Source organism: Cantharellus anzutake (genome assembly GCF_015039405.1).
Source record: "Cantharellus anzutake strain C23 chromosome Unknown EI90scaffold_129, whole genome shotgun sequence".
Taxonomy (NCBI): domain Eukaryota; kingdom Fungi; phylum Basidiomycota; class Agaricomycetes; order Cantharellales; family Hydnaceae; genus Cantharellus; species Cantharellus anzutake.
Window position 1 is genome coordinate 60,437 of NW_024067079.1, and position 26,528 is coordinate 86,964.

The following is a 26,528-nucleotide window of genomic DNA, read 5'->3' on the forward strand; positions in this document are numbered from 1 at the left end:
CAATCAGTGCCCGCGCTCTTGATGTACACCCACAAGCCATCAATTTGAGAACACTATTTTATCACCGTTGACGAAATTTGCGCTCATAGCTTGGAAAGAAAAGAGGCGAGGGAGAGAGACCAAAAAAAAGCACAAACTGTAGAGCACTCAGGATTCCCATGTAGTCCCCTACCATGGTACTAACTAAGCGGCACTCGACTTAACTTCGCAGATCGAACGGGATGCGGTGCTTTCCGAGTCCTATGGCCACAGATAGTCGGGCCTGCATTCCCACCTCTGATGAATATCTATGCACGTGGGGATGATGGACAAGTCACTTGCATAAGTGGTCGCTCATAGCTAAGGTCGTGACTGGAAACAGCTAGATCTCGTCGATCGATAAGACCAAACCCCAAATATCAAACAAAAAGGCGGTTGCGTCGTCAGGCGACCGCGGGGTGACAAAATAGACCAAACATCTCAGTCAATTTTATTCGGGTGTAGAACGATCCCACTGTTGGCACACTTCTCATCACCTGTTCACTCCGCCTCGATATCTCCCCATATCTGAATGAGGGGCCCGTTTCTCATTCTCCTACTCTCCAGCCTGAAACATATTCCAAAGTGCAGCATGATAACGCGCGGCCCCCTTAGAGTCCCTCTTGTCTAGTTTGTCCTCGTCAATCAACTCCTCCAGGAATTCGTCGTACTCCACTGGCCACGACACCTCCGGAAGCAGTTCGCATCCAGGTATACCCTCATCCTGTCCCACCCCCCACATAGTCAAGAAGTTTTCGTCATCCTGGTCTTCATAGTTGCGTTTCTTGAACATGGCCATCCGATTTGGACGCCTATATTCAACCGGAACCGAGAGAGACGGACCATTGATGTCCGCACAAGAAATGAAGATATCTTTGGGGCCCTCGATACACATTCGCGGTTGAAATTCCACTAGTCCTTCGAGATCTGAAACGTCGGCGGGCACACTCCCATCAAGAACGGTAAGGGAAAGGCGCGAAGGTAAAGTTTGAATGAAAGATTTTCTCGACAAGAAAGCTCCTGGTCGGCTAAAAATAGAGGCAGACTTCAGTACATCATATTTAGTGATCTAGTACCAAAATTATCCAAATCAGTCTCTATACCCTTGGCAGAGCGGAAGGCGCGCGCACTTGAGGTTGAGTTCTAGTATCCCGGCTATTCTCTGCAATCAGTATCGTTCGTTGGATCACGATTTCCAGGTATTGTCGAAGATCTCTCGCGATCTGTTTGATTGTAGAATAGGAAACGGCAGGATTAGCTATCCCGTTAGGAGAGGACACGATTGAGCCACCATGCGAAGGATTGCGAGACTCTGGCAAGGGAAGAAGTGATGACATATACATACTTCGAATATTGATATGATGGTGGCATAAGCAAAAAAAATCAACGACATATAAATCAGAATACACACCGAAGAAGGTTTCCGAGTCTGGAGAAATAAAAAATGTCGACATCATCCTGGATCAAATTCCCCGCCGTGAAGTTGACATACTGAGCTACCTTCTTCACCAAATCAAACTTCTCCGTGCGCTTGCGTTGATAATTCATCGGGTCACCCAATGCAGCGTCTTCAGGGAAGGCACGAACGGTGCTGGGAGTAGAGAAAGGGTCCATCGCCGATGTCCTTCTACGCTTGCTGAGCCTCCCAGTAGACTCGCTGAAGACTGCAAAGCTAGGATCAATTCCCTCTATGGCGAGTTTCTCCTGAGCCCTCTTCTTGCGCATCCATAGGCGCTTACGGTAGCGCCGGCGTTCGAGGGGTGACATCATTGCAACCTTAGTACGGCTGATTTCAAGCGAGCCCTTTTTGTCAGTCAGCGAGTCACAGGCAGGAGATATAGACGGATTATCGTCATCTGAATGGCTATCATGTGCAGCGTCCGAGTTAGAAGCGAGAGGTGCGTGGTGGGACGAAGAGTCTAATCCATAATGAGAGTCTAGCATGTCATCCATCACCGAAAGATTATCTTTGTCGAGCTCCCTGAACAGGTCTTCTTCGATCCAGGAAATTTTCAAAGATCCCGTTGGTATGGACGATAATTTCGAAGCAGGAGTGTCATGACCGTTTTGAAGTTTCTTTGACCTCAACATCCTAAAAGATTCCTTAACGAATGCACCGACGCCTACATGATGCGGTACGACACCAGCATTCTTGCATGACAGACGACGGCTCGCGGCGAGTTCTGACCGGATGGTCTCATCCTCAGCTTCCAGGACATATTGAGACATCCCCTCCTCGAACTCTACCCAGGCATTTTTCATCTCTATTGCAGCTGGGAATCTGTCGCGTCTGGGTGCGGCGTGGCGGGAATAACGTTCGTGCACGACACGAGCCACGAGTCCAAGGTAAGTGCTAACTTCAACAACAGTCTTAGTTCCCATAGCCTCCGCAACCAGATCGAGACGAAAGCGCGAAAACCTCTGCAGGTGGTGATAAAGTTTATACTTCTCATCAGAAGTCCAGTATGTGTTAGGAGGAACAAAAGTCTCTTCGAAAGGGAGTGAATCTTCTGAAGGAGAGCCGTTATAATGTCGGAAGATGTGGTCCGAATGGGACTTGAGCATTTCGAGGTACAGCCCTGCGTTTTCGGCAGCCATAGTGTGTTCGTCTTCAGAGCGAGTCAGAGCGAGTTCGTTTGGCTCAATGTCTACGTCATTGACACCTTGATCGAGCCACACGGCTACCGGTGATCGCCGTTGAATGCTGGTCAAATATTGCAACCTTTCAACTTTGACGATGGCATCAGGAATAACACGTTGGATCACTTCGAATGTACACATATCCCTTGCATTTACTTGGCGGACTTACTCACTTGCACTTTGTCTGCCGACCAGGAACTTCGAGATATCATCAAAGGCTCAGGGAAACCCCTCATCGATTATGCCGTTGTGGATGTAAGAGATGCAGACTTCGATGTAATGCACTTTCCATCGCCATAATGGAGGTACATCAGGGCCATTCCCCGATGCACACCCTTCGACTTGATGTTTTTGTGATTTATTTTCCATTTGCTTACTATACAAGGGCGGCAACATTCCAAACTGCATCCATATCCCATCCCATCTCTTCGATGAGAGAGTTGACGGGCTTGTCGAGCGGCTAAAGTCTACACCACTTGTCGTGTTTCATTGCTATTGGTCGCAGCAAAGGTATTGAGATCCTGCGATCTTTCTAGATTTCTGAGCTAATGAATATGTTACATCTGCCCTAAGAGGACCTCAAGCAGCCCGGGTACGTTTGAGGGAGCGGCACGCGCTTGTTCAATTGTTGCGCTATATCTGATGTGCGGGCTGCTAGATATTCCGCGAAGCGCGAGACGGCTTGCTGACGCCGGAGCAAATCAGTCCCCAAGAGATATGCATATTGCGTGGAGGTTTCGCTGAGTTCCAAGGATACTTTAAGGCAGGCACATTAAAAAAAAATTACGTTCACTGTTTGATAGCTGGTTTCCCTCCCACATCAGAAGGACCCCGAATTGGTTGAAAATTATCGAGCCAGCGTTTGGGACCCATCTGTAGTGGAATCCGGTGACGAATGAATCCGAGGTGGTCTCAACTCGTCCCCAAATCGGACGTGGCACCTGTATGTTTCGTCTGCGAATAAGACACAACGATCCCATCTGGATGAAATAGAAGCCTCGGGGTCATTTCCAGGATGTTATGATGCTCCTGATTGGTCTCCATTACGCCCGCTAGATCAGCGGAACCACGAGAACCATGATGACCGTTTTGCTCCAGTAGAGCCGGGCGGATCGTTCGAGGGTATTGCTGAGTGGGACGCTGTTGAAAGAGCCACCTCTTGCCGTCTCTGCTCCGCACGTTTCTGGGCAATCTTGATGTTCCGCTCAGGAAACTTCTCGACAATCGTTTTCATTGTGTGAAGCTCCTTCTCGCGCGCAGCCCGACAAATAGCCCTGGATAAAATAGGCCACGTTAAATAACACACATAAGAAATAACAGTCTCCCCTATCACATACCAGGAGGCTCCAGAGATGAATATAAATGCTCCCATGCCCCAATTGCATGAAGAGCGAATGCCTGCAAAAGTGCAGATCAGCCCTAGTGAAGTAGGGAGTAACTCGAATGCCCTCACTAGCGTTCATTGTCCGTACAGCTCCTATAGCAGCACCACTTGCTATACCATACATGAGGCTCTCTCGTGCGCATGGGTATGTCGGCAACTTTTTCAAATCATCAACGGGTTGGATGGTCTGTAGGGGTGGTCATGAATTGTATATATCCAATTAAGAAATTTGGTAGATAGATACTCTGATCGCATCTATGAGGGATGGCTTGGCTTCCGATTTCGGAGTAGAGTTGGAGCTGTCGTTCGTTGACATCGGATTCCGAAGCGGCACTTACTTGCCAAGTTTGCTTCCGCTGGCTTTCCCACGGAGGGGCCACTGATAGCACTCACTGCTGTCTTCATAACCACTGCTCAAGGATAAATCCTTAGCTTACCAGGTCTTTTGGCCTCAATTCTAGCGATGCCACAGAGGCCAAAAACGTCCGCGGAAATCAAGAAGAAATTATCTTAGGAACGTGCCCTGTTTGCGGGGTTTAATAAAGGAAGGATGGCCTGACGAGGATGCCCAGACATCGACGGCTTCATAAGCTTTCTAAGGGAACTGGTGGCGAGAACTATCCTCGGCTCCATAGAATCAATCAAGCACTCTACCTACTGTATTTACTAGCAAATGCCTTTACATGGAAGGGAGAGGAGCATGTGTGTCCATGCAAATTCATGAAATGTCCATTACGTCATCCACCTTGACTAGCTCTTCGCTAGGAATGTCCAAGGCTGATTTAGAAGCTTTCCGTTCCTTCATGAACGCAATTATCTTCGCTTTCAATTCCGCATCTAGAAAGTCGGTGAGAAAGAGTTCCGTGTCATATCATCCCATTGACATACTCGGAATAACATCCTCAAGTTTGAGGGGCGAGCGGTTGAAAGGATCGGTGGGATCGGAGAGCAAATGCACTTTGATCGACGACCGATCGATAATCACTCTAGATTTCGGCAATATGACAGGGTCTCGCATGACAGTGAAGAGAAGTGGATCTGGAAAAGATAGTCATTGAATCCCAGAGTTTTGGAACCGATTGGGCAATTCTCACCAAGGAACTCTTCTGGTATCTCCCCTAGATCCTCCTCAATGTCAATCATGGCCTTCGCCTCTTCGACTTTGACGACGAATAGTCGCAGTTTTTGAATTTCGTCCTCTGTCTTGATCATCCGTTTTCTAGCAATCCCTGCTGCACGTTCAAAGACCTCCTTCTTATAACTCCGACCCTCAGCAGCAACCGCTTGGATGAAATCTGGCTCATCGCTGAGGTTGAGATAAATAGAGAGAATATCGCTCAGTAGCTGTTTGGGGTTAAAGCGATACTTTTCAACATTCTCGACTTTGAGGTTTTGACATTCAGGTCCAGCTAGCTTGGCTAGATTATAATCAAGCATAGCGGCCAGACGGTCAACAATTTCAGGGGACATCCAGGGTGTCTTGGCTTCCGCAGTAAACTCCTTGAGGAGGCCGATAGTCGATTTGCCTAAGGTGGTGTAACTGGTGGCCTGTCCCTCGATGGAATGAAGATGTTCCTCTCGCTCCCTTCGCTCGTTCGGATCCTTTGCTCCCCATGATTCCTGGTCACGCATCTCGAGCTGGATGGTGTGTATTTGGGCAAGTTTTGATAATGACTCATCCAGAAGGTATGTGACGTCGTTCATGAGTAAGTTCGCAAACCTCACGAAGCTGTCAATATTGCTGGAAGGAGGCAATCAGGTAGGTGAAGATGGATTTAATGGAACGCTCACGTTGCCTCCCTACTGAGAGCCTCGCGGTGGTTGGGATTGTCCCACACTGTTTTGAAAATGTAGGCAATGTTGCGGCTGGAACCATTTTCAACGCGAGACCAACAGTAACGCGAAAAAACTCACCGCGCCTCTGAAAAGCCACTCGTCAGTTAATCGACAAACGGGACGAGCAAGGGATTCTTACCAAATTTGTCATAGAACTGGCTCGAAGCACCAGTGTTCTCGACATCTATAACGAATGAGGAATCAAAACGCAACAAACGCCCTCACTGTACTTGCCTACATAGAAGTTCATTAACGTTGGCATCAGGTGTTTCAAAGCAAGAGGGTAGGTGTTTAGCAAGGGCCCTAAAACACCTGACGTCTCCTGCGCATACGACAGAGTCCCGAAGAATAGTATCTGGAAAATGCTCAAAAAAGCGATAATTCAATATCTCATCTAACTCACTTGAATTACTTTGGCTTTCAAGAATGGATTCTTGATATACCATGGAGAAGACAGAAAGGCAAGGATGAAGTCTATCAATTCCTTGCCCACCACTCGTATGCTATCCGGTGTGTGCCTGTAAGGCCCATTGAGCCGACACAGCCGGTATTTTGATAAGACAAAGGGAACCTACTTGACCACGTAAAGATAGAACTCGATCACATCTTCGACAAAGTACTCTGGAAGATGCCTAAAAATCTCTGGAACTTCTTGTGGTAAAGGAAGTCTACAAATTGTTAATAAGCAACGGGCGCCTAGCAAAACGGACTTCGACGTAACTCGAGAGATGAATTCGGATACTTTTTCAACGGATCAACTAGACGGATGATCCAAGCCATGGAAAATGTTGTGAACGAAATCATCCTATCAATCAACTCCGGATCGAGAAGCTGGAGTTGATACGTAAAAATGTGCGACGACATTTTTGCTTTTTGTTCCTAAACAATGCCAAGTGAGTCTTGGAACCCTTGAACCCTCCGCACGAATCTGTTGCTGCACCTTCATACGCTCGATCAATTGCTCCACTTGGCGTTGCAACGGCGTCTTCATTTCAAGGTAAGCTCCAAGATCTGCTGTCCAATTCATAAACGCTCACGCCTAGATACGAAGTGTCATTCTGATATTGTTCCAACCTTCGTTGAAGGTCATCCGCATTCCGATATATTGCGTCATTCGAAGTCATCGTTCGCACAAGTCCATAATGATTGTATGCCGAGAGCAAGAAGAATACGTCCGAGATAAAATTGGGGGCGGGAGCGCCTAAAAAGCAACCATGAGATTGATAGATAAATTCGAAAGAGCGGCAAAATATACTCCGCACCGTCTGACTGATGCGCCTCACGAAACGCTTTAGCCTGGCTTGCATCCATGAGTAGCCGAGTCTCCTCGCTTATATCAAGTCGTGAGGAATGGGCGTAATACAGCGGGTCAACGCGATCTAGCTGAGAATCGGCAACAAATATGAGAAAATGCTCAGGTTGGGTGACGATAATCTAACAAATGTACTTTTGTGAATTTCGCATCGAGGAAGGGCTCCGCAAATCTCAGCAGAGAGACTTGGAGGTTGATCATGAAGCCATCAGAAGCAACAGTATTCATATCAGTATGGGTGCCGCCTCGCTTGAGGTTTATATGTAGGACATGTGCCAAGTAATCAAGGAGATTTTCACGGGACGCCGTTCCTGCTCGCACTATGGAGTTCTCAATGTTGAAGAGAGAGGTCTAAAGGGTTGCTATTGAGGCGACTTCCTCTTATACTCACAACTAAAGAACCTACTTGGAGATGTCGTAGAGTTTGGCGAAAGTTTGTTTTGGATGCCTCGGCCTCCTCCCTGGGACGGCTCTCAAGTTTCGAGAAAGAAGTTTCTGTAAGCGCAGGCTGATGGTGCATTAAACATCAGACTGATTAGGAGAACACCTTTGACAACTGCTTACCCATTCCCTAGAAAACACGCCAAGCCGGGCAATAGGCCCCAGTAACGACATTCTCTCTATCATATGGGCGCTCGCCGAAGGTGGGCACCAACTTGGTAGCCTCGTCATCTTGTAGGGTAGTGAGACGGCACCCACACACACCTACTCATTTCACATACCATGGCTGCAATGCTCTTTACTGAGACAAGAGTTTCCATCGCGGTCACAGCGGCTCGCCAGCTGGTCGGTCCAGTCACGGTACTGCCCAACCCATTTTCATCTTTAAAGATGATAGGGATGATGCCACTCTGCACAACGTCACAGAATGTACTCTCCAGATCACTTGGATCTTCCTCAAATCTCCGGGCCAGGTCTTGGATAAAGGGCTCAACTTCATAGGACTCGAGAGTGGTGACAGATGCGTTAGAACTCAATAGAGGCCCAGACCCCCCAATAGATAGTAGTGATGCGAGGAGTTCATGATAACCTAGTGGCTTCGACGTCAATGGTTGTGGGAACATAGTCGGATCTTGGATAGTAAGGCCGGCATACGAAATCACACGATCCCTGAGCTGATCCAAAATGGTGTTGGCCCGTAAAAGTGACTGTCGGGATTCGGGAGCGAACACATTTTTGTTCAAAGCACTTCGGGATGCATTGATACGCTTCCAGCAGCCAACGAGGTACTCGAATATAGTTTGTTCCGAAGGCAGGCTTGAGATGACGGTAATGATTTCAGGGTCATCTGAAATATAACTTGGGTCTATCTCCAAGCGTGCAATCATGACCTGGTCAAGGATATCAACCGACAATGGCGACGGAAGCGTAGACCCATCGGATGTCAATTCGATACTAAGTTCTTTCAACCACACCACTTCCCAGTTTCGGGATTCGGCATATTCCCTATCGAGCGTAACGTTAAGCACGCGAGAAATGGTTTCAGGTTCCCATTTGGACATGTTGAATGCGATAGGAGTGGCGACCTTCTTTGGAGGGGGCCGTACCTTGGGATCGGGGGCTGTGTCTTGGAGAACACGCTTTGGTGTAGGTCTAGGGAGTGGTTTCTGCTTCTCTGTAGTATGCCTTGGCAGCTCGGCTGTCTTCTTGGGCTTTGGCGCGGAGGATTCAGGAAGTGGCGTCAAGGAAGGTGATGGACTGGCAGAGGGAGATGCTGAGGTTTGGAGCTTCGCTAGTCGTTTAAGCCGTATCTGAGGCAAGGGAGCAAGAAAAGCCAGTGGAGAGACAAATCGCCCAAAAGATTCATAACCGCCAGATCAGAGAACCAAGCCGAACTCCAGAGTTAGGTTGTGCTTACACGATCGGCGTCATCTTGTGGATTAGACAGTGCATTGACCGACGGTGGATTGCTTCCTGGAGCTTCCGCCATGTCAACTCTACGCTGAAACGCCTCGCTATTCAATCCTTAAGCTGTCAGATATTTGGCACGCAACCGAGGACGCGCAAGTGGGCACGGGTTGGACCGGTGGCGATGCGCCGGGTTGCTATGCATAAGCACTGCCATCCATCCAGACTCATTGCCTCCACTTTCATCTTCTGAATTGTCTGATCCCACCCATTGCAATCGTCACAACGCCGCAAGCATTAGTTCACTTCCTGGGCTTGCAGTAGATGGACGTTTCCTAAACCTCAACACCCTTCGTCCTGTATCTCCGACATTGACTTTTCCTTTGCTGCCACTAACATTGTGTTGTGACGTCCTGGGAATGGATCCTCAAGGCGGTGTGATTGCCAGGCAAGGTACCATTTCAGCCACGTGAAATTCAGCACCCGGCTGATGGCAATATTGATTTTTGGGCTTGACACTGAATAATTTCACCTCTTGGCTAATTCAACCCTTTGATATCTCTTTAATCTCGATGCTCCTGGCTACTTGGCCATCTACTGCACGGTCTCCTGGCTCCCAGCATCCGAGTCGACTGCCTCTCTACCTATTTGCCTGCTGTGTTTCTTCAAATGACTGTTAACCCAAAGCACTTTCATTGCATCTGAACACAACCCACATGCGTGAACAAATCCTATTCATTTCCATCTCCAGTGCCACGCGGGAACGGCTTTCAATGCTTGCACCTTTGCCAATCACATTAAGCGAATTCCGCCCTTAGCATTCACATCGTGAAATATTTTGCAAGACATCATCATTTTGGACGTGTTTATCTCACCAACCACGCCAAATCGTTGAGGGGCCAATACTTAGGCAGGGTACCGGCCTCTATTGGAATAGACAATACTGCGATTGTCCTGTATTCTTCCCAGCAGCTTGAATTGCACGAAATGCTGCACGTGTTTTAGAGTTGAGCGAAGATTCCGATGAGTCATTTTTGAAATCGAGAGGCGCTTTGAGGCCGAAATTTTGTCGGGATAGAACTTCATTCTGGGGGGTCTTCGGCGAGCGGTGCTCCGATACCGCTCTTGTCTCAAACGATGCATGGTGTTGTAGTCGCGAGAAATCATCCGAGTTGTAAATAATCTTGAGGTCGGCGATTGAAATTGTCCATCTTGGATCGTCAGGGGAGAGCCGCTTAGCCAAGCCATCAGCCGTCAGCCGTCACTCGATAGTCTTTAGCCATGAGCAGCACCGCTTCTTGTGAATCCAGTTGCCATCACGAAGATGGCGCTTCCGTTGCTGCGGCTGTTGTTGCACTGACTGAACTAATATCATGAATATGATATGGGGGATTTTGAATGGCTGGAGACTGCCGGCCTATCATTGCTTGCTGTTGCCCATCCCTCCGTAACCTGCTCACTCCCAAGCACTATAGGTGTACAACCCAAATTCTTGTTCTCCTTGTTGAGGGAAGATTCCCTTCTTGGATATAAAGAACCTCATTGGCCACCCCTGTGACAACTGGGTTATCGCGCTGACATATTTGTCTTGGATACAACTCGTATACTACAACCCTGAGGCGTCTGCCTCTGCTTTCAAGACTTGCCCTCTGCTCTCTTGATTTCTTCACAATGGCTATGTACCAGATACCGTCCCCGGCTCGCTCGATCAACTCCGGAAGGGATTTGGACCACGGCAATCCTCTGACAATGTTTCCTGACACTGCCCCCAAAACGGTGTCTACTTGTATGTATACTCTCAGCCCCCAAACTTCCACTTGAAAGCGGATTCATTCATTCGGTCTGCTCCCCCTCCCTTCCCCCACAGCGTTTAATTGTGTTCGCATGGAAGCCACAGCAGTTGCCCTTAAGCCTCGGAATGCCATGGCTCTCTCCCAGTATCCGTACCCTCCCAGGATGTCACATGGAAGCACTCTTGGTAAAGGGCAGGCTTGCAGGGAGTGCCGAAAACTCAAAACTGTGAGTGATATTCCAGCCTGTCCGGTCATACACCACGCCACTCAATGCTCTTGGCCCCTTCCCCCGTCTACTGCCTTACCAAATTACTGCTCCGCTTGCTGATATCAGAAATGTACTGGCGGCCCCATATGTGCCCGTTGCGATCGCCTGCGCAGGGAGTGTGTTTTCGAGCAGATACCTGTCAGGAAGACCCGCATCCACCCCCTTGCGACTCGAATGGCCAAAGTCGAGAGTGATCTCGAGCGAACCATAACGCGGGAGATGGCCATAAACTTCCCTCGCTCCCATTCTGGAATGTCACACGCACTTGTCTGCCGTGCGAATGCGGGTGAGGTAGAGGTCGGTCTCACTCCACCGCCTGCTCCAATGTCGATGAGAACACGACTCCCTATCTATCCTCCCCTTGACCTCAATGTTCTGGATGAATACAATTTGGACCCAGATGCATTCAAGGGTGGGGTTGTGACCAAGGTGCTCAACGAGGGTTATGAATCCGTCGAGTCACGCACCTCTCTAGAAGAAAAACTGCTAAGATGGAACCCAAAGATATGTGATGCACCTCTCGAACTCATTGATGAATTGTACGTCCCATATTCCTTTGCACCACCGTGGTGGTCCCTTGAATTTTTCATACAGGGTTCGAGTTTTCATGCCTCTGCGAGGACACTTCCATTTCAACGTCAATGTGATGGATTTCATGTCCCGCCTACATCTTCCACAAGATGATCCGCGAGCTATCCATCCTTGCCTTATTTCCGCCATTTGTCTCGCAGCATGTTCGTTCATACTGCCACTTGGGTCTGATTCCCCATCGTTCACCCTGCCTGTGCCATCTGGTTCAACAAAAGACTCCGGCCCACAGCCATATATGGCCGGTGCCTCTCCAGCAGACACCACCGGCACATCTTCCACATCCTCCTCTGCATACACTCCGTCTAGTTCGTCGACAAGCTGGACTTCTTCCCCTTCCTCCACGGCTACCACTTTTGACAGTCCTTCTCCCTGTCCCGAACCGCCCACACTTTCCGCGTATGAGCCTCACTTCCTCGACCTCACTCGCATTCACCTCACTTCATCCCTTTCACTGTGTGACCGGCTCTCGCATTTCATCTGGGCGAGCATCATCCTTGGGTGCTACTATGGTCAGGTTGGTCGTGTTGTGGAATCCTATAGCACCATGGGCGCCACCGTGCGTTTCGCTGTTGCATGTGGATTACACCGACGGCCGTACTTACCCTCTCGAACAACTATCGCGAAGACAAGGGATCCGAGTAAAATTGGCGAAGAGGAGGGCAGTGTCAATGCGATCGATTTACCGGATACGGACACGATTTTGACCGATGAGCCAAATGCTATGTGGTATGCCATTTACATGACAGATGCTGCTATCAGTGCGGGGACTGGTTTGCCATCAAGTTTGCCAGTTGACGTAAGTTTTGGTTCCTAAGCATTTTTCGTTACAGGCAGCTTATTAGATGGCTTTAGAGCCTTACGTCATTCGAAGCCCTTTACCCACCGCAGTCAATATCGGTATGGTCACACGTTCTCCCATCAGTGAGCTCGGACTCCTTTAACACTCCTGTGTAGATACGTGGCCCCTATGGCAGTGCATTGTGGTTCAACGTCAAGGTCATATGCCTGTACGCGAAGACACGCGAATTTCTATATGCATTGGGAGGTCTGTACTGTGGCCGAGTTCTGTCGATGGGTTTCTAAGCTGTGTTGATCACTTCAGACCGAAAGCCGACGGCCACCCCCGAGTTATGGAAAACATTTCAAACGCTATCAGCGGCGCTCTCTGAATGCCATCACATTCTCCCACCTCTTGACGACCCTCGAGGCATTCAGCCCTTTGAAACCGTGGGCCCCGTCAATCCACACCTAGCCACAGCTCACTTTGGCCTCCATGTGTGCACCATGTTACTTTTTAACATCCTCATCCCAAAGTCTCGCCCAGACAGCATGGATATCGACGGTGGTGAGGCCGACGCCGAAGGGGAGTCCTATAAGACCGTGTTAGGGGCAGCATATAACCTCATCTCACTCACCCAACGGCTTCGCGGGAGTGGGACACTGCCCCCTCTATACGGCTATGTGTTCTTGATTGTGAGTGAACTCTTTTCTGATTTTTGATAGGACAAATTCACACCGCCACTTTGGACAGCCATATACTTATACTGGCGTGGAAGTCGTCCTGCGAGAGCTTTGGCGTACACGGGCGCAAGCTTCGCCCTTTGAGGTGAAGCGCTTCAACGCAGCTGATCAAGGACTCAAAATCTTGCTCGATATTCTCTACGACCTCACCAATTTATACCCCGCTTGGCGTACGTTTCCCTTTAACACACTCTGACCTTTGAAAGAGATGTCTGACGTCTCCACCCCAAGTGCAATGCATGCATAAACTCAGGCCATTGCTGGAAGGTAGTCAAGCGTATGATACTATATGAGCCCGCTCGGACCCCCCTATATATTCCCCCGTGTTCATGTTCCTAATCCGTTTTTATTTGTTTGCGTTGTAGCATGTTGTGACATTCTCGCTTGATCTTGCTTAATGTAAATTCTACGTTTGGGACTTGCGTCATGAACGCTTCCTGTATCCTTTAATGCCGTAATTTTACTTGGACTCGATTGTATGCTACTTTTCCCCTAAGCCAATGAATATGAAGCTATAATGCTCAAGCCAGCGAAGTACGTGCATCGAATCTCTTTAAAAGCATTCTGTTGGAATACTCCTGCGGATAAGGAAACACGTCTCATACACGCCGCAGTAGTCCTGCTACAATCATATCCCCAAAGTGAGATCCAATGAGACTAGTGAGAAAATGATTTCAATCATTTCCCACTTGTACGCTCGACATCTCACGGGGATTCGATTGACCAACAAACTGCTTGAATGTCGGGCCGTCCGAAATGACACAGCAGAAAACCAATCGCGTAATGTAACCAACATGGGCGTGTCCGATCGGTTATGCCAAAGAATTTTTTCCGCGGCAGCATGGGATTATCTAGGCTGAAGCAGCCTCTATAGATAGAGGGACTATCAGGTGCGGGGGGTGAGTCGTCGTATACTGTAACATACTATAACCCAGAAAATGACGAATTAGTCCCCTTTTTGGGGGCTCTGTAAGAAATACTAGCTCACGAGATGAGCTCCAAACCACATGTTACGAAGTCATAGAGGCTGGAATCCTGCCTGAACTACCGGAGCACTTGGGCGGGCCAAAACATTCGAACGAATGTTACGACATCACCCAGAATGTTGTTGAGAGCGAGGTAGATCCTTTCTGATGTCTCTTCTAGACTCCTGGATGCGAATGTGATGTGGGCGAAAAACACTTGTCACTCCTAATTAGGCGCCGGCGGACCAGGTTGACGTGCGGAAGCAATTTGCAATTTAAGCAACCCACACCTCGGCGCTTAATTGTCCAAGTCAAATTTTGTGCTTCATTATAGTTCATCATGCCACCCTCTCAGGGGGACATTCCTGGATTTTATTATGATGCTGAGAAGAACAGATATTTTCCACTTGACAAAAATCACCCGAAAGAAGCCAAGTTTTCCCAGTCATCCTCGAGAGCATCAAAGGACATCCGTCCATCATCAAGGTCGAGACGTCCTAATTTGCATCTGGACGATGCTCCGGCATTACCAAAACGCTCTACTGCACAGTACCTGTGTTCTTTTCGTTCTCACCATTGGCGAAGAGCGGCGCAGTGCGTCATCAGTGTAGTGATATTTCTTCTAAAAGTTTCATGAGCGCGTTTCGTTCCTCATAGTGATTCTTTGAAGCTACAATACGCTAGTACTTGTTACTCAAAGATAATTTGGTCATATCCCAACTACCCTTCGTGTGGACTTCGATCCTTCTCAGTAAGCAAATATTCCATATTCGGCTTAAGCTCATGATTAAAACTTCTCGCGAGGTATCATGTACGGATGATACCAAGCAGGTGGCTGGTGATACGAACGGTTTTGTCTACATCTATTCGGATGTTGGAACGGTAGAAGATGCTACAGGTCGTCACACGCACCGATTGTGGAGTGGGCAGTGCGGTTTGATGTCCCCCGTTAGTACATAATCCACCACAGGACGACTTACAAACTTCACTCCTTAGATATCATCATGCGGCATTATTAAGGATAAATTCTTGTGGGTAAAAGATCATCTCATGAATGCATACTATCGTCGGCTTACAGGTCACAACATAGTGCATCTTCGTTCGGACCTCATCCGAAAGTCCTTGTGGGATCTTTTTCCAGCGCACAGCATAGCGAAAACACTGAAGGGTACAGTTTCGAATGTCAGACCACAGTTCCGGCTGTAACTTGCGTGGATCACTTGGAATAGCATCATCATCGAGCGCCGGCAAAACGTCTGGGATGTCTGGTGTGGGACTTATGCCGAGACCTCCTTTGTACTTGGTATGTCCTTTGTTGCTAGGATCCCACGCATTCGTTGTTCAATACCTGTTTCCCCAGGTATGACAAACCATCTCTGGATTGTCTCTGACCTTGATAATCTTCAATCTGCACGGACACTCCGGATTGGGAGTGACGCACTAACCCTTGGACGAGATGAGGTACAGATGCGGAATCCCTCATTCCGCTGATGGCACTAACGGTGCTTCTAGACATGCGTGTATGCTGGCCTTCGAAACGGGTCTGTGCACGTCTTGGATATGGGACGGGATGATCAATATGGGAAGAGGCTGTTACAAGCGCCCACGTCCGTAACGGGCCTTTCGCGATTAAGGGAATGGGAGCTGCTTACCGCATTGATTGATGGCTCGGTAAGGACATCTTCTGATGACCCTTTTCAACGAGTCCAATTCATTTCCTTTAACCCATAGTTGGACATATATGATTTGAGGATGCTAAGGCGTCCGGGGTCCGCTAAATATGTCAACTCGTCAACTAAAGATTCCAGAAGAATCCCCTTGCTGTCTCTCTGCGGCCATGTTTCGACCGTCACCATCAGTCCGGTAAGCCACTTCTAACCCGCTGTTTCCTGTCATTCTCAGTACGCTGTTGTTTGATGATTTCAGCCAATTGCCACTACACCCTCGCAGGACTTCATCTTCGCGGCTGGAGAAGACAATATAATCCGAGGGTGGAGTACACTAACTGGGGAGCGTTTAGAAGCGCCCGAGCCATGTGCTCTGGCGCAGAGTCGGCATGCACAGCGGGACCGACCCCTTCCATTATTAAGTCAGGCATTTAATGCCCGAGGATCCAGATACGTGAGTTTACGGATTACCGACCACGAAGCGGGGAGGCGAGTAGAGCCCAAGTTATGGGCCGCTACAGATGCTGGGATCACCCGCTTCGACCTTGGACGAAACTGGAACGACTACGCATGATATTAATTATTGGAGTATGGTGTGCATTACGTTGGCCGATGTGGGCCCTATACGGCTGGGGATACAGGTGAACAAATCATATTAATTGATAAAGTACTGGGTTTGAATGTCCGAGCTATCGGCCGGCATACTCGAATAATTGTCCAGGATGTTATACATTTGAAAAAGGAGTCAGTGCGGGAATGGGTGGTACAGGTGGTATCCACCCCGGCAAAGGTGAAGACCTCCAAAAATCTAACATAGCGTGGTGATTCACATCTCTCTCAGAGTCCCCATCTCCAGGAGGGAGGCTCTTGGCACTCTTGGAAGTTCTAGAACTAGTGGCAGTTGTTCTATTTGTTGATTTGTTTGAATTCTGCTGGATAGTAGGTGTTCTCCCCAAACCACTTGTTGGTGTGACGGGGAATGGAGCAGCGTAATACGCATAGAACGGGTCGTCTAATGGCGGATCCACACGCGATGGCGTGCGTAGCCAGAAAATGGGAGAGAGTGGTGCGGGCAGACCGTCCCTGATCTCGATGTCGACCTCGTCATCATCATCGTTAGACAGTGAGACATGGTGCGCGTGATAGCGCTTCTGGAGCGAGAGGAGCAGACGAGTAATGGCAATCGTGCAGAGTGCCCAAACGGAACTACGATTGGGAGGTTAGTTCACGGGAAGCTTTGTATTGGAGAGTAGTATGTCTACGCACTCGTGGGGTAGTTGAACAAGAGAGGGCTAAAGTCGAACAGATCGGTGAGGTGACGTCTCGCGGCCTGATGACTTATGTACGTACCACTTCCAGAGCCCATATCACCGTGTTGATGAGCATCAAAGAAAATACAAAAAAGAAAAATATAAATCCATCGATCAATAGAATGATCAGAAGCGGGCTTTTTTCATCCCTTGAATAACCCAGAGTGTTGTCAGCGTCACGAAGGCCCGTGATTCTAGTGCATACTAATTACCTTGGGGTGAACCAAGCCTTTGCTCCCATCAACCCAAAAATCACAAGATGGAATAACATCCCGGGCACCCACAGAGTCCACCAGTACTCTATGGACCCCATGCAGACATTGAAATAATCTGACTCGAATGAAGCTATACGCCACGAACGCCACGCACAATCTCAGTTTCATCATCGCGTGAGCAAAAGTGAGAGACTTACAGTGGGCGAGTACATTTATTGTCAAAGCAAAGGACGTGACAACGTGAACAGACCACGACCAAATCAGAATGCGCCTAATGTCTTTTCGGTCGACCCAGAGCGCACGAACACGTAATGCTATTATGACTGTCGTCAAAGGGCCAAGTTAGGCATACGGAAGTTGTATTAGAGAGATCACGCACGGGTTGTAGACCACAACGATAGCGTTTCCATTAAGATCTCAAAAATCCACCACCACGGGCCGATAGATACAATCCTAGTGACAACTACAGGGTCCGCGTGGCCCAAAAAAGTCAGGTCGAGAAATATTCAAAATTCAATAAACGAACTTACGTGCAGTATCGACCGCGATGACAGCCGGGACGGCGTAGCGGTTAAAAATGAACAACAATTTCACCAAGTTGACACTTCTTGTTTGCCATACAAGGTTCACTTCATCGGAAAAGGTGAGAACTAGAGAACGGAGGAATGCGTACTCGTCAACAGCTGCGCTTTAAGTTCCAACGCTTTGAGGACGAACCATGATCGTAAATGAGCAGACAGAAAGTGGCCACGGTTACGTGTTGTGAAGCTGACCAGTTCTCCAATTCTGCAGCATCCATCACCAGCTTGCTCATTATAGCGGGTTCTCTGTCGAACTACTTGAGCACGAGGGGTGAAGGACTCAAGGCAGACGACGATAAAACGAGGGGCATTCGCAATCAATTGCCGGCTGCGTGGGTGGCTTTCGGCCACTTATAATGGATTTTGTGTGAAATGATGGGCGTCTATCCCCCATTCTGATGCGAAATCGCATTCGAACCGTGATGAAACAGTTAGCACTGAATGGACCTGATGTGCAGACGCCTGCTGATGGGAAGGGCGATGGATGTCACGATTGAATGGTAGCGATGCCTGTCACAAGTCACCATTCGCCCACAACCTGTGCAACGAGTCACACCGGGGGAAAGCCACACCCTATCAAATCAATCCTGACATCCCCGAGAGCAAAGTGTATCGCTGTGGTGATGACTGTGGCTATGTACAATGACTGGCAACTCAAACCAGGCACTTTGTCCGAGTCCATTCCGTTGCACCGCAGCCGCCTCGATGATCATCTCTACCAATCCAAATCCCCAACCCAGCCCATCTGGTCAAAATTTCCCCATCTAGCCCGCAGATTAGAAGTGCAAAAAAAATTAACAGCCGGGGCGACATTATGGACGATTTGACATTACCAACTAATTTTCCGCGTAGTGACCGTGTCCAAGTATGCCTCCAAGTAAGGCGGGTGCAAACATACCGATGATGATAATCAACAGACGAGTGGTGGGTTTTATATCTATATCCGATAGTTCATGATTGTGGGACTTTGGAAATGAACGAGTGGAGAGTGGTGTAAGAAGAGTTGCGACGTAGAGGAAACTCCCGCCCTGCAGCAACCAAAATTAGATCCGTTAGGTATGGATGAATAGGGGAAGAAGCGGAGCGGCCAATCACCGAAAACAGCAGAGCTGGGCCGATCCAGGACCCACTGGCGACTGTTGAGTTCTTGTCACGCAAAGCATTCAGTACCAGATAACTGACAATAGCACCAGCTGGAGCGGCTGCGGAGAATGCCAGTATATGACTGCGGATTGCTCGAGCGGACAACGCATACGACGAGAGTGTTGTACTCAATGCCAGAGAAGCGGGAGCTAAAGCCGTGGCCGAGATGGCGTTCAGTGTTAATAATGATGCCGTGAGTGGACAATCCAGATATAAGCATTGGATCAAATCAATATATAGAACGAAGACACGCGTACCTTTGTGAATGATGATTCCAGCAAACACTACCAGAGAAATCGAAGTTTGACGGGACGACGTTTGGCTGGTGATACTCGCATTCCTTGAAACACAAGCCGAACCAAATGCAAGCCCATCCGACACAGAGTGGACAATGAGACCAAGGGTCATCAATCTCGGATCGGGGCGAGAGGCCATGGGTGAAACGTCCAGAGGTGCAGATGCATTGCTTTCGTAAGGCCCTCGCGTTCCTTCAAGCAATGCAATCTCTGCATCCAGATCATCTTCCAAAGCATCACCAGAAATAGGGATTGCTATTTGCGACTCGTCGCTGCCGTCTTGAGACTTCGTCGTCAGCGGGATGTATTCTTCAGCACGGTCAATGTAGTGGGAGGACGCCTGCTCAATGACCAGCATCGCTGTGAAGCCAGAGAGCAGCGACAACGCAATCGTCAGCACCGGGGGTTTAGTAATAACGTAGTCGGAGCCCGCTCCTCTAATTTTAGCGAAGTACTCGTCATATATTGTCTCTATCCCTCTAGCGCGCGAAAACTTAGTGGCATTACTTTTGTATGGAGATGGTCAATGCCGGGTTGCTCACTCAGGAATAATAACGCCCATAGATGTTCCAAGTAGTATCCCCATCCCCAGCACTGAAAGGAGCGCGATGACGTGTCCTAGTAATATAGACAGCGAGCAAAGGTTAAGCGCGGGCGCTTCGGTTTCGAGGAAAATGGCTAACGTGGGGGTGAGAATATAAGTGGGAGAAGGCCAACAAAGAAAGAGGCAGCCCATAGAACCGAGGAGAGAACTAGGACGTCAACCAGTGGCATTCTGAACAAAGCTGTACGTGCTTCAGGTTTTTGGCAGAGGTAGGAAACAGGCGCTTGATTCGGTATGTAATTGATTTGCGACACGTTCACACGCTTTCTGCGCCCATCTGGACTCTAGCCAATCTCACCATTATCCCGGAAGGTCTCTGTGCAGGAAAGTAAAACAATTAGACTAGACGCCTAGACTATAACATGAAAATACACGCGGACGTGGTAAAAAGAGAATGGCATCACCTCAGTCTCGATGTGGAGAACCGAGGGAGGGGAAAAATTACGGCGCAACAGCGTATCTTATACGAGTGGCACCAATATCGCTTATGGCGATGGTCTGTGATAGCCGACGATGAAAAAGAATCAAGACAAAAATTATCGAGATCGCGTGGTGTCGGTGAAAGCACGCGTCTCTGGAACCAATTGGGTATAAGCGTCGTTAGCCACAATGATGTGAAGATCAAATAATCACAACTCCCCAACTCCCCAACCGTCCATCATATTCCGTAGCCATTCGGTAGTCGTCGATATTCTAACAGAAAACGTATAACATCTGTCCACCCGTCCATTATCACTCTCTCGGTGACATTCGCTAGGAACGAGAAAGCGAAACACATCTAGCGCACGATCGGTAATTAACTCCAGAGACTGGACGAGAGCTTGAGTAATGATGTGTTGTCCGACTTCACTTCGATGGCGCAACACCTAGCATCGCAATCTGAGGATGCACATGGTGTTGGATGCCATGTACCTCGTTTTACCCGAGGTCGTCATGAGGATGACCCAATCTAGACACCACTTCACACGTTTTTTTGTGACCAATGCGCGACTCCGGGCTCGGCGGACTACAACATATGGCCCCATCGATTGTAGGGTCGAGGATACGCTGGGCAACATGGATATCGATCATAGCATACGTCCTGCCCCCGCAAGCTTCTAGTACTGTGTTTTCCCATCTGAATTTACACCAACAAATGGTTTCAATCGAAGTGCTGGTCTTTAGTTCTGAATTGCAAATGACCTCGACCGCTGGGTAAAAAATCAACCCGCCTCCGATAAGGAAAATCATTCTCTGTTGGACACTTGTACCATTGAGTAACACCCCATGAATGCCCATAAAATCATGGCGCCTGAGCCGGTTCCAGCCTCATCGCAACAAGGAGGCTCAACAGCGCGGGTCCGAATGTGATCGGAACACACAGCTGATGTTGCTCACGAGGAGTGGCAAGGCGAGTCGGTGGCTTAAATAATTAGTACATCGTACAGGGTCGTGGCAATATTCTTTCCATGTGCCGCAGCGCGGCATATAACGAAGAGGCGCTGAGGCTCTGGAAGAACGCATCGAGAAACAAGATCCTCCGGGAATGTTGATTAGCCAGAATTTCATTCTGCTTTGCAGTCACCAATCACCCGCGCCAGCCGCCACCGAACTAAGTGAAGAGAATCCAAATGCGAAAACAACGGAAAGAATTCGTTGTGGGGAACGGGCCGGATGCGATTGAGGGAGTTGCGGTAAAATATTGCAGTTGATGGTGGCAACCGCGCGAAGTTGCCGCTACTCCGATTAGGCGCGTTCCTCGCGTATAATAACGCTAGAGGGATTAGACAGCTAGGAAAGATCCCAATGGGCTATATTGATCCGACGAAGCACAATGCTTCAGCAGCACAGCGAGGGTCTGCACTCCTAAGGAACTAGCGAAGATTGTGCATTGGGGTTGATCTGAATGGCCGAAAATACTTCGTTTGTTCCGTACTTGGAGGGGGACGCCGCTCGGGAAAGTCAAATGCCGAATGAGTCCCAGGTATCCGTTGAACATAAAGCAGATTTTCTTGTAGGCTACCACGCCTGAAAGCAAGAAGTCCTACCATACAGAGCAGATACCAAATTCAGAGACTTGCATCCTGTCAACATATCCCTCGTCACACATGACAACTACCCAGTTGGTGGTACGTTCTCTTAAAAACGAACAAACCCCGTCGAGAAATAGTACACAGGATGAGCAGGGGGCAACGTTGATAGTGATAGAAATGAGCCCAGCGCCTAGCTAACAACGGGAATGATCCCCGGGATTGATCGTGTAAGGCGTTGTCGAGGGAGATTGAGCCGGATATTCTGACACCTGGGGATAGCGCTTGGTGGCGTGGAAGTTCACAAGAATTAGATGATCGAATCAAACTTCCCCGCATTCCAGTTCTGCTTCTAATAGAGGCTGGTGACCTGCCTACAGTTCTGCCCCGGCCCCTACTCGAACTTTGGACACGCCCGATCTGCGTTGGATGCTACCATGTCATATAGGAGCATCCGACATTGGCACAGTACTTTTTAAAAACTCCCATACTATGCCTTCCGCTTCTGTTAATTAATTCTGGGTCAACGATTTTGAATTTTGTTGCTTTAGTAGTGTCATTTTTGAGCAACTATGCGGACTACGCTTTCCACCTCCGAAGGCGCGTCGACTGGTTAATAGTAAGAAACGCATTTGGGCTTTCCAGCACCTCTGCCTATCTACCAAACATGGCTGAAAGATGAGGATCAGCCCTGACTCCGCGATGTATTTAGTACGTGAGGTAGGATGAAGAATTTTGCAGCGGCTGGTGATCTATCATACTGATTTCCCGTGTGTATATAGACCTGGCCTCACCGTAGCTTTCTTGTAACTGCCTCGAATCGAGTTATTTGGCTAGCATTTCCCGCGTAAGCCCTTAGGCCCAGACTAAACCTACAAAGCTTACAGGCTGCTGCATTTACATCCCCACTACATGTGTGAAATTTCCCAACCAAGACCTCGAGGTCCCCCAAGTCATGTCAGCGCAGTTCAAAAGCACCAGGGAAGTGGCGCCTACACCACAGAAACCAGCCCCCCAATCGTCTTAATCCTGAGGAGATTAAGCCGTGAGTATTTCTGTCTTGTTGTTTGATGCCAGGATATCGATAATGCTTCAAGATGCTGTCCCCTCCCAAACACCAAGGCTGTGGGAAACAAATACTTTATAAAGCACAATCCAAACACAGCAATAGAGGCTTGCAAGGACCTCCAGAAGCACTTCATCGCCTGTGCGGGTGGGTATGGGTTGTGAAATTAAATCCGAGTACAGAGTCGTCTGAACAACCGGCTGTACTTGTTTGCAACACGATTATGTTTCTGTGTTAGTTTCAGAATCAGACTCTCAGCATGATTTGATGTGGCGTTGTAAAACAAAGTCCTCAAGACACATTCGCCATGTAATTGCTCCCGGATCCCGCAGTACTCGTGCAGCATCCCAGACATCAGAGAAGTGTACCAAGAAGCCGTGGGAAAAGAGCATTTCCCAGCCAATGAGCATGCGAGCAGGAGGGGTAATTAATGAGCGTCTGGCGTAACTCCGGCCAGCATTGAAGAATAAGGGTGAAGTTGGCCATCGTTTCATGATAATGATCCTATCTATTCCCCTCCTTGCTTTCTGCAGAGGACAAAGCCCAAGGTCTTGCACGTTTCCAGTGCACCATGGGAAATCAATTATTCGGTTTGAGCTCTCCTACAGAGCGAAGCGCTACAAGTATGTACCTTAGCGACTAGGCCCAATCGTAGACCTATCGCCGGCTTTTCCGCCATGGCAGCGAGTGCCAACTGGGGGCCATATCAGATTTGAACTGTTTAGCCTCAGTAATCATCAACAAACACCCGCCCACGGTTTGCAATCTGCAACAGGATGCAAGAAGCCGACGGCCAGAGCTTATCATCCAGTTGAATGTAACGTTTTCTACATTGCAGGGCATGCTTCGGGCAGGGCTCCAGCCAGAATGACGGTCAGGGGGGGGAGACTTTCTTGTGTCCCCGAATCTGGACTGGTACTTAGGCTGACCTACTTGTACCACGGGGGCAGAATTCTTGGTATCAGGCGGAGCGTGTTGAGACAACATCCGCATTGAGTGGCGGAAGCGTCAACACTGTCGCCAGTGGAGGATGATTTGAGACTCACTTGAACGAGTGCGAATAAGTTCAGACCATTTCTGACTCTGTGCTCCGCACTGACGCTGGAAATTCCTCTACCACGCGCTCCCACAAGCAGCCTGAGGGTCCCAGGTTGAACTCGCGTGGACTCACGGTCCTCAGCTTAGCGCTTGCGACATACACCCCCTGCGGTGCATAGTCGGCTCGAAACGTTTAGCAGTCACAAAAGCTGCGAAGTCACAGATGGAGCACACCACATTGTTGATCTACGTTGGCATAGTGAGAGAGAAATGATAATAAAATATCCACATTCTCGCGTGAAGGATATTTTTGAGGAAGTCGATTCCCTTGGTCTACAATAGCCTACTCTTTCTTTCTATAGTCCTGACACAGAGTTAGGATGTCTGTTAACGGAATGAGCAACTGGATTTGCGGTGGCACCAGTTCAAAATAGACCTCACCAGCAAACATGCCCTCAGCTTCAGCCGTGAATCGCTCCGACTTGATACGCTCTGTCACACAATACGCGCACTTCCCAAGTTCTTTCACGAGCTCTTCGTCACACAGGCAATGTGAAGTTGTGCAGCGCTGTCAATAGTCATGCGTTAGTGCATGAGCAGGGTGTTTGAAGACTAATGCGCTTACAGATATCTCATTTCGGTGAGAACATATCTCGTCGCAACTCCCTCCCACCAGATTCGCGCGTCTTGCCCGTTTAGACGCGTATAATGACTGTAATTTTGCCACCTGCGCACTAACATCGGGATCTGAGAAGTCCACAACAACCTTGAAGTCCAGATTAGGCTCTTCATCCTCGGCTACAAATGCTTCAAGATCAAGGAGAGAGATGAGGGCTCTAATACGAAGCGAAGGAAGAAGTCGATCCATTGCATCCTCAATAAGGCCTTGACTTAGGGTGTTACTTTCATTTGGCGTAGGGTTGTATTTCGAGCGAGACTGGTCATGCTCAGCAACAAGAAAATTGAGATCCCTGAACATCCCGGAAAAGAGACTATCTGGGGGTGCGTTGGGAGAGAATGTAGCAAGTGGGGGGTCGGAGTGGGCTGATGTACTTATTTGCTGTGACGCGGGCTGATCAAGGGGGACATCGGCTCCGGCGGCGACTGTAAAGCCAAAGAAGACGCACAAATGAACCTGTCTAAAGAGTAATAGAACGTAATTTTACTCACCAAAAATGAACAACAGGCCATGCCACAGGAGAACGTGCAACCAGTTCCGCAGGACTCGCATTACACCGAGTGAAAATATAAGCTAAGAATCCAGAAGCGTAAAGCTATGGGAGTAGCGGCGGTCACCCAAAACTAGGGTCGCATTCAAAGATATAGTCACCACAGAGACATGTGTTCTCGGAAAGACAATTCCCACGCAACCTGCTCAAACTTTCTAGCTGGGATACATACGGGATTTTCCGACATCGGATGTACCGGTCGCACGTGGGCAAGTTGGGCGACTCTTACATAATCATCGAGCTGACTCTCTACAAACCAGCTTGAAACTGCCACTAGTTCTCCAGCAATGCCTCGTGCAGCACCCGGGACTCCGTAGGTAGCTGCAGTCAGGGACATTCCGAACTTTGCTGACTTTACCACTCCCAGGAAAGCAATCGCAAATGCCATGAAGGCGAAGGGGCTTCAGCGGCTCCGCTGGTACTGTCAAGTGTGCCAGAAACAATGCCGAGATGCGAACGGGTTCAAGTGCCATCTTTCCACTGAATCACACTTGCGTCAGATGCTTGTCGTTGGCGAGAACGCTGGGAAACACATTGCCGATTTTTCCGCGGAATTCCAGCACGCATTCGTCCAGTTGCTCTCAACACGGTTAGATTAGTAAACCCTTTTGCCGAGGGACTTCTTATCATTTCCGGCTATTTTGGTTAGATTCGGCACGAACAGAGTGAAGGCTAATCGTGTGTACCAAGAGTACATTCAGGATCGCCACCACCTCCACATGAACTCAACAAGATGGGTCTCTCTCACGGAGTTCGCGAAACATCTTGGACGCACTGGTGTTGCTCGTGTGGATGAAACCGATGAAGGCTGGTTCATAGCATGGATTGACAATAGTCCAAAGGCACTGGCGAAAGCGGTAATTGTCCCATCGTCTGGTTAGGAACTCACTGTCAGTACTCAACAATTTTTACTTCTCATTCTCCCAGGAAGCGAATATGAAGAAGGAACGTCAAACGACTTCTGATGAGCAGCGTGAACGAATGCTCATTGCAGAGCAGATCGCCCGTGCTAAAGCAGAGGTCGAAGCTGGAGGGCCTGACCCCGCCTCGGATCCTGATGGTCAAATTGGCCTTCAACGTGAGGAGGGTGGAGCTCCACTCAAACTCAGTTTTGGCCCCAAGAAAGTTGGCTCCTCTCCGTCTCCAGAAGCCACGCCTAGTTGGGAACCACCATCGAGCGGTTCGCCCCCTAGC

The 26,528-nt window shown here is 48.9% G+C and overlaps 8 protein-coding genes across 8 annotated transcripts; 3 read left to right on the forward strand and 5 right to left on the reverse strand.

The window, feature by feature from the left end:
- Positions 1–970: 970 nt before the first annotated feature.
- On the reverse strand, positions 971–2,695 carry EI90DRAFT_3087835 (uncharacterized protein). Its single transcript, XM_039062241.1, has 3 exons — positions 1,431–2,695; positions 1,149–1,241; positions 971–1,087 (listed from the first exon to the last, which is right to left on the reverse strand). The coding sequence occupies exons 1-2, from the start codon at positions 2,614–2,616 to the stop codon at positions 1,174–1,176; spliced, it is 1,254 nt and encodes a 417-aa protein (XP_038908948.1). The 5' UTR covers positions 2,617–2,695; the 3' UTR covers positions 971–1,087; positions 1,149–1,173.
- Positions 2,419–3,895, forward strand: EI90DRAFT_2979655 (Rhodanese-like domain-containing protein). The gene is made up of 6 exons (XM_039055976.1): positions 2,419–2,791; positions 2,854–2,934; positions 3,044–3,168; positions 3,232–3,250; positions 3,317–3,445; positions 3,486–3,895. Exons 1-6 carry the CDS (start codon positions 2,720–2,722, stop codon positions 3,555–3,557), a joined length of 498 nt encoding a protein of 165 aa, XP_038908949.1. The 5' UTR covers positions 2,419–2,719; the 3' UTR covers positions 3,558–3,895.
- On the reverse strand, positions 3,258–4,392 carry EI90DRAFT_310087 (uncharacterized protein). Its single transcript, XM_039062567.1, has 4 exons — positions 4,287–4,392; positions 4,112–4,229; positions 3,996–4,056; positions 3,258–3,932 (listed from the first exon to the last, which is right to left on the reverse strand). Exons 1-4 carry the CDS (start codon positions 4,356–4,358, stop codon positions 3,716–3,718), a joined length of 468 nt encoding a protein of 155 aa, XP_038908950.1. The 5' UTR covers positions 4,359–4,392; the 3' UTR covers positions 3,258–3,715.
- Positions 4,393–4,913: 521 nt separating this feature from the next.
- EI90DRAFT_2946157 (ubiquitin elongating factor core-domain-containing protein) lies at positions 4,914–8,692 on the reverse strand (the record flags this gene model as incomplete). Its single annotated transcript, XM_039055335.1, has 15 exons — positions 4,914–5,080; positions 5,137–5,783; positions 5,834–5,908; positions 5,996–6,062; positions 6,104–6,233; positions 6,282–6,396; positions 6,454–6,546; positions 6,600–6,757; positions 6,819–6,863; positions 6,916–7,079; positions 7,141–7,261; positions 7,326–7,541; positions 7,597–7,698; positions 7,755–7,862; positions 7,913–8,692. The coding sequence occupies 15 exons, from the start codon at positions 8,690–8,692 to the stop codon at positions 4,914–4,916; spliced, it is 2,988 nt and encodes a 995-aa protein (XP_038908951.1).
- Positions 8,693–11,540: 2,848 nt separating this feature from the next.
- On the forward strand, positions 11,541–12,803 carry EI90DRAFT_310693 (uncharacterized protein). Its single transcript, XM_039062618.1, has 3 exons — positions 11,541–11,638; positions 11,694–12,486; positions 12,545–12,803. Exons 2-3 carry the CDS (start codon positions 11,707–11,709, stop codon positions 12,629–12,631), a joined length of 867 nt encoding a protein of 288 aa, XP_038908952.1. The 5' UTR covers positions 11,541–11,638; positions 11,694–11,706; the 3' UTR covers positions 12,632–12,803.
- Positions 12,804–14,441: 1,638 nt separating this feature from the next.
- On the forward strand, positions 14,442–16,503 carry EI90DRAFT_310780 (uncharacterized protein). Its single transcript, XM_039062627.1, has 10 exons — positions 14,442–14,770; positions 14,834–14,927; positions 14,981–15,124; positions 15,173–15,207; positions 15,267–15,344; positions 15,406–15,479; positions 15,537–15,637; positions 15,689–15,847; positions 15,908–16,039; positions 16,103–16,503. Exons 1-10 carry the CDS (start codon positions 14,517–14,519, stop codon positions 16,415–16,417), a joined length of 1,386 nt encoding a protein of 461 aa, XP_038908953.1. The 5' UTR covers positions 14,442–14,516; the 3' UTR covers positions 16,418–16,503.
- EI90DRAFT_3087857 (uncharacterized protein) lies at positions 16,414–18,441 on the reverse strand. Its single transcript, XM_039062242.1, has 9 exons — positions 18,086–18,441; positions 17,899–18,018; positions 17,748–17,831; positions 17,566–17,691; positions 17,366–17,498; positions 17,194–17,302; positions 17,110–17,135; positions 16,685–17,049; positions 16,414–16,633 (listed from the first exon to the last, which is right to left on the reverse strand). Exons 1-9 carry the CDS (start codon positions 18,180–18,182, stop codon positions 16,569–16,571), a joined length of 1,125 nt encoding a protein of 374 aa, XP_038908954.1. The 5' UTR covers positions 18,183–18,441; the 3' UTR covers positions 16,414–16,568.
- Positions 18,442–18,785: 344 nt separating this feature from the next.
- Positions 18,786–20,162, reverse strand: EI90DRAFT_2946115 (Zinc/iron permease; the record flags this gene model as incomplete). The annotated part of the gene is made up of 6 exons (XM_039055333.1): positions 18,786–18,977; positions 19,045–19,241; positions 19,350–19,667; positions 19,707–19,867; positions 19,931–20,006; positions 20,072–20,162. The coding sequence occupies 6 exons, from the start codon at positions 20,160–20,162 to the stop codon at positions 18,786–18,788; spliced, it is 1,035 nt and encodes a 344-aa protein (XP_038908955.1).
- Between the last annotated feature and the right edge of the window lie 6,366 nt (positions 20,163–26,528).